This window comes from Amblyomma mixtum, chromosome 7, assembly GCF_055824585.1.
Source record: "Amblyomma mixtum isolate Tamu chromosome 7, ASM5582458v1, whole genome shotgun sequence".
Lineage (NCBI taxonomy): Eukaryota > Metazoa > Arthropoda > Arachnida > Ixodida > Ixodidae > Amblyomma > Amblyomma mixtum.
Genome location: NC_143018.1, coordinates 88,197,201 through 88,210,078, shown reverse-complemented (window position 1 = coordinate 88,210,078; position 12,878 = coordinate 88,197,201). Strand labels below are relative to the sequence as shown.

General features: G+C 51.3%; 2 protein-coding genes across 2 annotated transcripts in view; one reads left to right on the top strand and one right to left on the bottom strand.

The window, feature by feature from the left end:
* Positions 1-12,878, bottom strand: part of LOC149336756 (uncharacterized) — a 34,610-nt gene that overhangs the window by 18,294 nt on the left and 3,438 nt on the right. The window lies entirely within an intron of this gene.
* LOC149336757 (uncharacterized) lies at positions 6,539-8,108 on the top strand. Its single transcript, XM_089553110.1, has one exon. The coding sequence runs from the start codon at positions 6,579-6,581 to the stop codon at positions 8,082-8,084; it is 1,506 nt and encodes a 501-aa protein (XP_089409236.1). The 5' UTR covers positions 6,539-6,578; the 3' UTR covers positions 8,085-8,108.

The window sequence follows — 12,878 nt, the reverse complement described above, 5'->3', positions numbered from 1 at the left end:
GCTGCATGTGCCGTCTCATTGTGGTTCGCACTGCGTTCCGACGCGTCGCCCGCGTGCGCCGGAAACCACTTGATTCTTACTCTTCTGTCTTGCAGTTTAGTCGCTCGTAGTACGCGCTCGGCCTCCCTGCAGACTTGGCCTTTGGCGAAGTTTCGCACCGCCTGTCTCGAGTCACTCAGCACCGTGTAGCAGTCTGCGTCGGCAATGGCCAGGGCGATGGCCACCTCCTCCGCTTGTTCCGCTCCGGCGCCTCTCACGCTCGCTGCCGTCCTCGTGGCGCCGGTCGACGCCTCTATGACGGCCGCTGCGAAGGCGTTCCGTTGGTATTCGGCCGCGTCCACGTACCGCGCGTGCTCGTCGTTGGCGTGCAGGTCGATGAGAGCCTTGGCCCTCGCCGCTCTTCTTTCCTTGTTATACTCGGGGTTCATGTTCTTGGGTATGGGGTCGATTCTGGTCTGGCGTCGGACCTCTTCGGGGACGGGGAGCTTCGTCTGCGCGTCGTTCGAGTGTCCTATTCCCAGGTCGTCCAGTATCTTCCTCCCGGCTTTGGTCGTGGACAGCCGCTCCAGTTGAGAGGTCCGTTGCGCTTCGGCTATTTCTTCGAGCGTGTTGTGGATCCCGAGTTGTAAGAGGCGGGTCGTGCTCGTGGACTCGGACAGGCCCAGCGCCGCCTTGTACGCTCTCCTGATGATTACATTAATTTTGTTGCGTTCGTGTTGCAGCCATCTATGGTAGGCTGCAACGTACGCGACGTGGCTGATGATGAAGGATTGGACGAGCCTGATTAGGCTCTCCTCTCTCATGCCAGCCTTCCGGGAAGTGACTCTTTTGAGGAGTCGCATAGCGTTGGCCGCTTTTGCTGTGAGACAGGCGATGGTTTCGCCGTTTCTTCCATGCTTTTCGATGACCATGCCTAGGATCCTGATTTTGCTGACCTCGGGGATCACGTTGCCGGATTTGGTTACGATTCTGATTTTTTCGCATTCGCGTTGTCTGGTCTTGCATCTGCCATTGTTGGTAGGTGGGAGTATGAGGAGCTCCGATTTGCTCGGCGAACATCTCAAGCCGGTGCCTTCCAGGTGGTCTTCTATCGCGTCGACGGCTGCTTGCAGAGCGCCCTCGATGTGGGCGTCACTGCCGCCGGTCACCCACAGTGTGATATCGTCCGCGTAGATGGTGTGCCTGACGTCTTCGATGTCCGCGAGCTTCTCGGCCACTTGAACAGCATCGGCGAAATGACCGATCCCTGCGGTGTGCCGGTGCTCCCGAGCTTCTTCTCTTGCGTTTGTAGGTCGCCTGCTCGTAGCTGGGCGGTCCTGTCCGTGAGGAAGTCCTTGATGTAGTTGTAGGATCTTTCGCCCATGTTGAGCTTAGAGACTTGGGACAGAATCGCCGAGTGTTTCACATTATCAAAGGCGCTCGTTAGGTCGAGACCTAGGATTGCCTTGTTGTCGCGGGCGCTGCCGCCATTGTCTATGATTTGGTATTTGAGCTGCAGCATCGCGTCCTGCGTGCTGAGGTGCTGTCTAAAGCCGATCACCGTGGCCGGATACAGCCCCTCTCGTTCCAGGTAGTCTTGCCACCTGTTGAGCAGGACGTGCTCCAGCACCTTGCCCACGCAGGACGTGAGCGAGATGGGCCGAAGGTTGTCCGTGTCCGGTGGCTTCCCCGGCTTGGGTATCAGGATAGTCTTGGCTGTCTTCCACTGCTTTGGTAGCGCGGCCGCTCTCCAGCACTTGTTGAAGTATTTTGCGAGGTTCTCAATCGAGCCGTCGTCGAGGTTCTTGAGCGCCTTGTTCGTGACGAGGTCCGGGCCAGCTGCCGACCGGCTGTTGAGGGCGTGCAGGGCCGCGCGGACCTCCTCGACGTCGATGTCACGATCGAGCTTCGCGTTGGGTAGGCCGCCGTACGGCGCGTGTTGTTCGGTGGGCGTAGTGGGCAGGTATTTGTCATTGATGCGCCTGGTGACTGCATCAGCACCCAGTACCGAGACAGCCCGATGTATGAGCTTGGCGAGTCTATCCCTTTGGTGCGACTTGGTCTTGGTTTCGTCGAGCAGGTGCCGCAGCAGGTTCCACGTCTTCCCGCTATGCATCTGCCCGTCTGCCGCGTTGCAGATCTCGATCCACTGTTGCGTGCATAGAGCGCGGCAGTGCTCCTCGATCGCTCGGTTGACCTCCGCCACCTTCTTTCTGAGTCTGCGGTTGAGCCGTTGGTTCTTCCAGCGACTGAGTATTGACTGCTTGGCTTCGATGAGATGCGCTAGCCGGCTGTCTACTTTATCAATCGCAGCGTCCGTTTCAATTTCTTTGGTCGCGTCGCGTACGCTCTTGGTGATTTCGGCCGTCCACGTTTCTATGTCTTCGATCTCGCCGTCAGCGTCTGTCTTCTGGCTTCTGGCGTCTCGGAAGGCATCCCAGTCTACCCATCTGTGTGTTTTGATGCTGGTGTCGTTGTGTTCCGGTATGCTGATTTCCACGATGGTGTGGTCGCTGCCGAGGTCGGTTCCCGTGTTTCGCCAGGTGATCGCTCCCCGGACGTCGTTCTTGACGAACGTGAGGTCCGGAGTGGTGTCCCGGGACACAGAGTTACCGATTCTCGTCGGGTGCGTCGGGTCCGTGATGAGGGTGAAGTCGAGTTCCATGGCGTCTTGGTACAGGTCGCGGCCCTTTGCTGTGTACTTGTTGTAGCCCCAGGCTGGGTTCATCGCGTTGAAGTCGCCGCAGACGATTAGCGTGTTGCGGCCTGCCGCGGTGCTAGCTCTGTGTAGTATTGTTTTGAATCTCTGTTTTCTCTGCGATGGGTTGCTGTATATGTTGAGCAGAAAAATGCTTCCTTTTCTCTTCTTGCCCGGGATGATTTCGGTGAGTGTGTGCTCGATCTTGATATTGCTTTGCAGCTCGTGCTCAACGAACGTGATTCCTTTCCTGACCAGGGTGCACAGGCCTCTCCCGTCGGGCTGGCCCTTGTGCACTCTGTAGCCGGGCAGGGACGGTGCGTCGGTGAGCGTTTCTTGTAATAGGATCACGTCTGGTTTGCGCGCGGCATGTGCGATGTGCTGTTGGATGACTGCCTTCTTCCTTCCGAGGCCGCGACAGTTCCACTGCCACGCTGTTACGGCTGCTGCTGTTGTTGCGTTGGCAGCCATGGTTGCGTTGGTGTGTACGCGGTTCCCTGGTTGGGTGGGTGTTGCGCGAAGAGGGGCGCAAACGTCGGGTGGCTCACTATCGGCTGTAGGGTCCTTTCGATGTAGGCGAATCTGTTCGTGTTCTCGGCTTGGTAGATCTCCATTGTTTGTTTCATTGCTGTCACTGCTGCGATGTTCGCCGTGATTAATTGTTCGAGTTTGGTGAACGTCGCTTCGAATTTGGCCTCGGGGTTGTCGATTCGATTGTTCTCTGATTGCTTGCGCGTGGCCTCGACGGCTCGCTTCTTAGGTGCCGGTGGAGAGAGGATATTTAACTACATCAAGGCTTTCCTCTCCAACAGAACCGCCACCATAGGCATTGGTGAAGTCCGTTCTCATCCCTTCCCCATGCCTAACAAGGGTACGCCTCAAGGGGCTATAATATCCCCTCTCCTCTTCAATATTGCCATGCTAAAGCTAGCAAGAAAGCTTCAAACGCAGCCCGACATAGGCTACACGGTCTATGCCGATGATATAACTCTATGGGCCACACACGGCTCCTTAGCCCAAAAAGAAGAAGCCCTACAAGAAGCCATACACAGGGTTGAAGAATTTGCTGCGGAAAGTGGTCTGGAGTGTGCCCCGGAGAAGTCTGAGGTCATTAGACTCCACAAACTCCCTTACACATCCCCAGGAGAAGTTGAGCTTTTCCTGGACGCAAGATTAATGAAGTGGACAAGATCCGGATACTGGGGCTCTGGCTTCAAAGTAACCTCAGATCCGACCATATGATCAGAACCATCAAAACAACAGTTAATCAAATCTCAAGAATGATCCGCCGCATTACCTGGCACCGCAAGGGTATGAGAGAAGAGGACACCCTTAGACTCGTCCAGGCCCTAGTTCTGCGCAGGATAACATACGGCCCCCCTTACCAAAAACTGGGCACTGTGGAAACCAGAGCTATCGATACAATCATAAGAGGGGCTTACAAAACTGCCCTCAATCTTCCAATAGCCACTTCTACAGAACGACTCCTAGAGCTTGGTCTGCACAACACTTTTACCGAGCTCCAAGAAGCCTTCTTGGAAAGCCAAAAAGAACGCCTTCTAAAAACCAATGCGGGAAGGACGATCCTGACTAAATTATGGACATGGCCGGGGCTGGAGACAAGAGGCAGTAAAACCTCTCTTCCACTCCAAACCCGAGAAAAGATCACCGTTTCGTTAGTCCAATCCCACGTCACATGCATCATGCTCATCAGCAAGGCAGACGACAAGCGCGAGCAAAGGCACTTCAGAAAGCGACCTAGAAAGCGACCGTAAAGCCGTTTAAGTAGACATTGGGGCCTACCCCACGCCGGGAAAGTTCTCAGTCGCTGCGATTGACCACCAACTAAAACCGGCTCTCCAAGCTTCTATATATGCAGAAAACCCCTCCTCTGCAGAGGCTCTGGCAATAGCTATCGCCATCAAACATAAAGACCAAAGAGGAGAGTCCTCCCACGTTATAACAGACTCCCAACAAGCCTGCCGAGACTTCCTTAACGGCAGGCTTCCCTCAAGAGCAACACAGCTACTTGGCAATCTCAGCCTAACACACAGACTAACATGGACACCTGGTCACGAAGGACTAGCTGGAAATGAGGTAGCCAACGATCTAGCCCGAGATTTAACCCACCGGGCGGATCCTCATCCCTACCCCACGCCCATGCCTAGCACCTATGGTGACAGATTAGAACATATTCGGCTGGAGCGCAGAAAATACCCACCCCCTCACATAAAACTAGACTCCTCCGCAGCCATAGACTGGAGGAAAATTCAGACCAACACTTTCCCTAACTTGTTCATCCTACACAAGATTAGCCCCACTCAATATCAGAATACATGCCCTTGGTGTGGAGCTTGCCCTACGCTCTACCACATATCGTGGGAATGTGCAACGAAACCAAAACACTTAACTGTATCCAACCTGACATATGAGCAGTGGGAGGTGGCCCTGACCAGCGAGACCCTGGATCAGCAACTTAAGTTGGTTCAGCAAGTCCGTCAGTCAGCTAAAGCCAGTGGCGCCTTGGACTAGGGGTGCCACCCAAGTTGCTCGAGCAACCTTCTTATTTTTAAATAAAAGTTTTCTCTCTCTCTCTCTCTCTCTCTCTCTCTCTTGTCTTGTGTGTGTGTGGTTTTAGAGCGCAGCTCTTTGGCGCCCGTCGCTGTGTTTCGCGGCGTCGCCGTCGCCGTTGTGCGTTGTAACCAGCAGTGGACACCCTTTAAGCCTCCATTGAAACTTGGAAAGCAAAGGAAAGGCGCATAACTGCTCTCTTAGGACAGTAGACACCTCAATCGTGCTTTAAGCTACGTGGTGGTAGTGACAGATGTGTGCTGCATGGATGGATGGAAAACTTTATTAGGCAAGTGAGTTTGGACCGTACAAGGTCTCAGGGTCACCGCACAGCCCTCACATTACGCGCATGTGTCCAGGCCACGTAGGGCCATGGCACTGGCACCCCGGTTCACAAAGCGAAGTTGCGCGTCCGGGTCCTGCGACGCAAGGAGGGCCTCCCATTCCTCCCATGTACCGATGGCGGGCTGTCCCTGCGGGCGAGGGTCGGCAGGGCAGCCGAAGAGGATGTGGTCAAGGGTGGTGTGCGGTTCTCCGCAGAGAGTGCACTCTGGGGAAACATGGCGGAAGTAGGATAGAAGCTGAGGGGTAGGAAGAGTTCGGGTCTGGAGTCGCCTCCAGAGGATTTGTTGGGAGTGGGATAGGCGGGGGTGAGGAGGGGGATAGAGTCGACGGGCAAGACGTGCTTGTTGAGTTAGTTCTGAGAACGTGTGTGTCCGCTCCCTCGAGAAATCCCGGCTGGGGTCGCCATTTGCCCGGCAAATAAGTCCTCGGGCTATGTTATCGGCGGCCTCATTTCCGGGATTGCATGCGTTAGCATAGACAAAGTCATGGCATTTTAAGGGAAGGAAGGGAGCATGACAGACTGCCTGGGTGGTGGTGGTGGTGAAAAACATTTATAGTGCAATAAATATTTACAGAGAGGTGATTGGGGTAGGCCCTATTGGCCCTTTCCCCTAACAATACTAGGTGGAGCCCCTATTCCGGGGCCCCATTGGCAAGCAACGCCGCCCGCGACCGGTGAACTAAGGCCTTTTGGGTCTTTAGGTCTTGACAGCCGAGCAGGGCCGCCTCCCAGTCCTCTCTGGTGGGGTTGGGGTTTGGGGGGATAGATGGGTTTGATTGACACGCCCAAACCATGTGGAAGGTGTCAGCCACCTCCCCACAGAACTGGCACGTGCCATCAAAGGATGCGTTGAAATGTTTAAGTACCGCCTGGGTCAGTGGACGCATGAATCGCGCTTATAGGTATACGTGCGGTGCTGAGAGAGAGATAGGAAGGCTCGGAGACTGTGCCACAGCGCAGTTCGCTAACCGCTTCCCTTTCGCCATGCAGATCATCATCTGTCTAATCAGCAACCTGCTGATTCCCGCCCTGGCTTGTGTATCTCCGGGTGCCTCGTCAGGACGGGCCTTCCACTGCCACGAAGATGGGGCGGCCATATGCCACCCCTTCCCCGGTTTCAACTCATCGCCATTTCCGTCAATCTTATTCCTGGAACCTGAGATGCCTGTCCTCGAACAACCCTGGAAAGCCTCATCGCCATCAAGAGCAGCCAATCCGCCAGCTATAAATGAGGAGCCACCGTCGACGCAGTTTTGTGGGCTCGGAGACTGTGCCACAGCGCAGTTCGCTAACCGCTTCCCTTTCGCCATGCAGATCATCATCTGTCTAATCAGCAACCTGCTGATTCCCGCCCTGGCTTGTGTATCTCCGGGTGCCTCGTCAGGACGGGCCTTCCACTGCCACGAAGATGGGGCGGCCATATGCCACCCCTTCCCCGGTTTCAACTCATCGCCATTTCCGTCAATCTTATTCCTGGAACCTGAGATGCCTGTCCTCGAACAACCCTGGAAAGCCTCATCGCCATCAAGAGCAGCCAATCCGCCAGCTATAAATGAGGAGCCACCGTCGACGCAGTTTTGTGGGCTCGGAGACTGTGCCACAGCGCAGTTCGCTAACCGCTTCCCTTTCGCCATGCAGGTCAGTCAAACATACGCACTCTATGCTAAAAAATCGAGCAATTACTTCTTGGTACAGCTCCCGAGCCCACAGTGTTGTGTCGCAATTGCTTCTGAATGTGCCCATGTTGTCCGCCTGTTACTAACCCTATCCGGTGATGTAGAAACAAATCCTGGCCCTGCTAACCTAGACACTGTCCTGACCGAATTGCAAAAACTAACCGCAGGCCAAGCGCTACTTGTAGAAGAGATAAAGGATCTTAAAGTACAGCTGACAACAACAGACAAAACAATAAACGACCTTAACAAACGCATGATCGATTTAGAGGCCCACTATCACACCCTCATGCCCCTACGCCAAGACATAGAAACCCTGCAAGCGACCTCAACTGAAACAACTCACCTTGTTTCAGAGCTAGAGGCTCGCATTGATGATGCTGAAAACCGATCACGCCGTTGTAATCTGATCTTCTACGGAATCCCTGACACCACTACTAATGAGACATATGCTCAGTCTGAGGAACTAGTCATCCAGATTTGTCATGAAAACTTACAAACTGATATTAACCCCGCAGACATAGAACGGGCACATCGTTTAGGGAAACATTCAGAGGACCGGAATCGCCCAATAATAGTAAAGTTCATGCACTGGAAAACTAAAGACGCTCTTCTATCAAAAGGCCGAATGCTGAAAGGAACAAAATTCAGTATAGGCGAAGACTTCACTCGCCCCGTCCAGAAAGCAAGAAAACATCTGCTGGCATTCGCGAAATCCAAATCAGTAGCTTACTCTCTACGTTACAAAACCTTGTGCATCGGCCCAAAACGCTACATTTTCGACGAAGCTTCGAACAGTGTCACAGAAATTCAGTAGCAATCATCCCGTTTCTTAAAGGTAAAAAACAAACCAAGACCCAAATCTAGATTTAACCTTTCATTATCCGTAGTTTACACCAACGTTCGCAGTTATCTTCCAAAGCGAGAGCTCGTGTCCAACATCATATCATCAACAGGCAGCAATCTGGTCATCTTAACAGAAACCTGGCTAAAAAATTACGTCACCGATACCGAAGTTTTGGCAGACCTACCTGACTTCCAAGTTTTTCGAAATGACCGCGAAGGATCAAGGGGCGGTGGTGTTCTCATAGCCGTTCATAACCAAATTTTATGTACTATGATAAATATCAAATCAAAGCTTGAAATACTCTGGTTACTATGTCGAGCATCACCAAAAACAGTGCTACTGGGAGTCTGCTACAGGCCTCCCCATCCCACACCCGACTTTTGCAACGAACTCAATAATAACTTAATTCATCTGACAACAAGCTATCCAAATGCCTCCATTCTCCTTTTCGGGGATTTTAACTTCCCAAACATTGACTGGTGCAACCTCCCATCTTCTTCAATAGCAGGTCCTGTAGAGGAAAGGAATTTCATTGACATCTGTTTGAACTTTAATTTAACACAATTAGTGTCACAACCAACGCGCGTCACGCCTGAATCCGAAAACATTCTGGATCTTATTTTGACAAATAACCCGGATGCCCTACTTTCCGTTGCATATCTTCGAGGAATTAGTGACCATAATGTCATTCATGCTACCTTCTCATTTCCTGTAACACCAAATAAGACTCAAAAGAAAACTATAACACTTTACGAAAAAGGTAATTATGACGCGATAAATCATGAACTTGATACCTTTTTTCCCAGCTTCGAAGCTGCATGTCACACTCAAACGATCCAAGATAACTGGGCGATGTTTAAGAATAAGTTAAATGATTTGGCTAATAAATATATACCAACTGTTAACATTCGCACCAGCCACCAAAAACCCTGGTTTACTAAATCCTTAAAAAGACTAGAAAATAAAAAAAAGCGTCTCTATCGGGCGGCTAAAAACAACCCATCTCGATTGCAAACCTACTACGAAGCCGAAGATGAATATCTGACTGCGATCCGCAGCGCAAAGCGTTTATTTTATGCTACTACACTTCCAAATTTGTTGCGCAGTAACCCAAGACAGTTTTGGCAAGTAATAAACCCTCACCCACAACGCGCTATCACTCTCACCAATGATTTACAAGAAACCATTACCGATGCTGAATGTGCCGACGCTTTCAATTCCGCATTTGCCACTGTTTTCACGAAAGAAATCGAAACGCCCTCTTCTTTTCCTTATTTCAATATGGAAGGTACCATGCCAAACATCACATTTTGTGAAGACGGAATTTCATCCATAATCCAGAAGACTAAACTGTCGTCATCATTTGGCATTGATGGTATTAACTCTAAAATTCTAAGGAACACGAGACACACGGTTACTTCATACTTGTCATTGCTGTTCTCCCAGTCACTTTCTTCAGGAACCATGCCAGATGATTGGAAAGTGGGAAAGGTCGTTCCAGTCTACAAAACAGGTAACAGAAACTCTCCATTAAATTACCGACCTATCTCCCTAACAAGCGTGCCATGCAAAATCATGGAACATGTCATCTACTCTCAAATTATTTCTTTCTTAGACTGTAACCATTTCTTTCATCCCTCGCAGCATGGGTTCCGGAAAGGTTTCTCCTGTGAAACCCAATTAGCTCTTTTTGTTCATGACTTACACACTAACATGGACACTAATGTGCAAACTGACGCAATCTATCTGGATTTTGCGAAAGCCTTTGATAAGGTGTCTCACCAGCGCTTGTTACTAAAACTTCAACTGCTAAACCTAGATCCTAACGTTATAATGTGGATACAGGAATTCTTGTCCAATCGTACGCAAATGGTTTTAATCAACAGTAACTTATCTAGACCCCTCCCAGTAACTTCCGGCGTGCCCCAAGGATCTGTCCTTGGTCCTCTGTTGTTTTTAATATACATTAACGATTTACCTAAGTGTATTTCTTCTAATATACGCATGTTCGCAGACGACTGCGTCATTTACCGCACAATCAAAAACATATCTGACCAAACTGCTCTCCAGAACGATCTAATCAGCGTTTCAGACTGGTGCAACAATTCACTAATGACGCTAAATGCCAACAAATGTAAATGCATGCACTTCTCCCGCCGGCGCAGTCCCTTTTGTTTCCCTTACACAATTCTTAACACACCCCTGGAACTAGTGCAGTCTTACAAATACCTAGGTGTAACGCTCTCTCACGATTTGTCTTGGAGCACACATGTCACTAACATTATCGCCGCAGCTAACAAAACCTTAGGCTTTCTGAAACGTAATCTGCGAAACGCCCCGGAACATGTCAAATTACTAGCTTATAAATCACTTGTCAGGCCAAAACTGGAATACGCGTCGCCCATTTGGAATCCGCACCAAGCATATCTCGCCGACGCATTAGAATCAGTCCAAAATCGCGCTGTTAGATTTATTCATTCATCGTACTCATATAATATCAGCGTTTCATCTCTCAAAGCAGAATCTGGTTTATCATCGCTTTTCTGTCGACGTCGCATTGCTAGCCTTTCACTGTACCACAAGTTCTTTTTTTCGTCCCTTAATCAAGCACCATACATCACAGCAGCAGCACGCATATCATATCGGACCAGCCATCCACTTCAAGTTGCGCGCCCACGTGCCCGGACCACCACCTTCACTGCTTCATTTTTTTTCCGAACCGCCACAGACTGGAACGGCCTTCCCCACGAAATCGCTTCTACTACCTGCCCATCTTCGTTTTTGCAACTTGTATCTGACCATTTTTTTCAATAACTGTTTACCATGATCCTTATTGTTTGTATAAAAACCCACCCCTTATGTAATGCCCCTACGGGGGACTTTTAAGGTAATAAACTGAACTGAACTGAACTGATGGGCCGCATGCGTAGCGCTAACGGTGAGTGGTGGTGAAAACATTTATTTAGAAGGGACAGAAGGAATTTTGGATGAGCCACAAACACTAGGTGGAGGTCCCTAGTATGGGACCCCAGTGGCGGTGGCCGCTGCCCGGGCGCGCCCGACTAAGGTTGTTGGGCCTGTGAGTCGTGGCAGCCGAGCAGGGTCGCCTCCCAGCCCTCCCGGGTTGGGTTGGGGTGAGGGGGGATAACAGGGTTGGAGCGGCAGGCCCACACCATGTGATAGGTGTCCGAAGACACCGCACTACAGTTTGGGCAGCTGCCGCTAAAGGAGGGGTCAAAATGTTTTAGTGGTGCCGAGCACAGCAATGTATTGGTGAGAAGGCGGAGAAGGAGCCGCTCATCCGCCTTCTTGAGGCCTTCACATGGGCTAGTGTAAAGGCGATGACTATTTTGATAATAGGTTGTAATATCTTTGAACTTATAGACCGGATTAAAATTGGGTTCCTGATCGGGTGGGGAGGAGAAAACAGCCCGGTGAGAGAGCGTGCGGGCGGCGGCGTCTGCTGCCTCGTTTCCTGCCAACCCCTGATGAGCAGGGTTCCATATAAGGTAACGGTGTGCGGGGTCCGTGTCCAGTATGTAATTTTGGTAGATTCGATAGGCTAGGAAGGGAGTGCAGCCTTGTTCGACGTTCTGACAGGCCCCTCGCGAGTCGGTGATGATGTATTTTGAATCGGAATGTGAGGCCGCGAGAGCAATCGCGACCTCTTCTGCTTGTGTTGCACTACGGGCTCTGAAGGTGAGGCCGTTAACTGTGTTGCTGTTGTGAACTACCGCGGCCGTGTACCATCCCCCATGGTGAGGGCTGGAGGCATCCACGTAGTATACACCTATTTTGTTGCCATAATGTCGGGCTAGGGCTTGCGCTCGTGCCAAGCACAGACCATTATGGTCTTTGTGTGACATGTTGGCTGGAAGAAGCCGCACGTGGAGGGCACGTCTCCACAGTTCCGGGATGCGAAACCTGTCTTCCATGGGAGTGCTGTGTTGGATATGGAGTCGAGCACGAAGGCGGTGACCCGACTCCGTTAGCGACAAGCGCGTGTACTGGTTTGTAAGGTGCGCCTCCCGGAGCTCCCCGAAAGTATTCACCACCCCAAGTGCCATAAGCCGGCTGTTTGAAGTAGTGATGGGGAGGTCAAGGGCACGTTTAACAATTTTTCGAAGGATGACCTCGGTGAGCGAACTCTCGCGATCTACCATTAATGGCCACCTGCCAGGGTGGATGGGGACTTTAATGTACAGCCCCCGTCAAAAGTATACAGCCCAAGGGGTTTGATTCTAAGGATTTTATCGGGGCTCCCTAACATATCTAACAGTCCAAAGTTTGGCAGGATTGAGGACGCGATGCTATTCCTCAGTCGAGAGGTTACGGTCGCTGAGGAGGCATAACGAGGCATGCAGCAGGCTTCCCAAGCAAACCCCTTGGGCAGTATACTTTTGACGGGGGGGGGGGGGGGGGGGGGGTGTACATATAAAGACAAACAGGAATTTCTTACCACTTATGCGGGAGAACATCCCGTTCCTCTCGCTCGTAACAGCTCCCACGGCTGTGACAACCTCCCGAAATACTTGCACAGACCTCGTCTTTAAGAACCAGGCACTGGGGCAGCAAGTCGAGCATATATCCATCCATTTCTCTGACCCCAAAGCTTCCTTCATTGCAATCAAGAACTGCTAGTGGAGGTTTTCTTGCAGGAAAACGTGCGAAAAATAACAAGTTGTCTGTAATTGTACATACATGTCTTGCTCGAATTCTTTGCCTCAATCTATCGAAAAGCTGCAACAGCTGATGAGCTGCGCT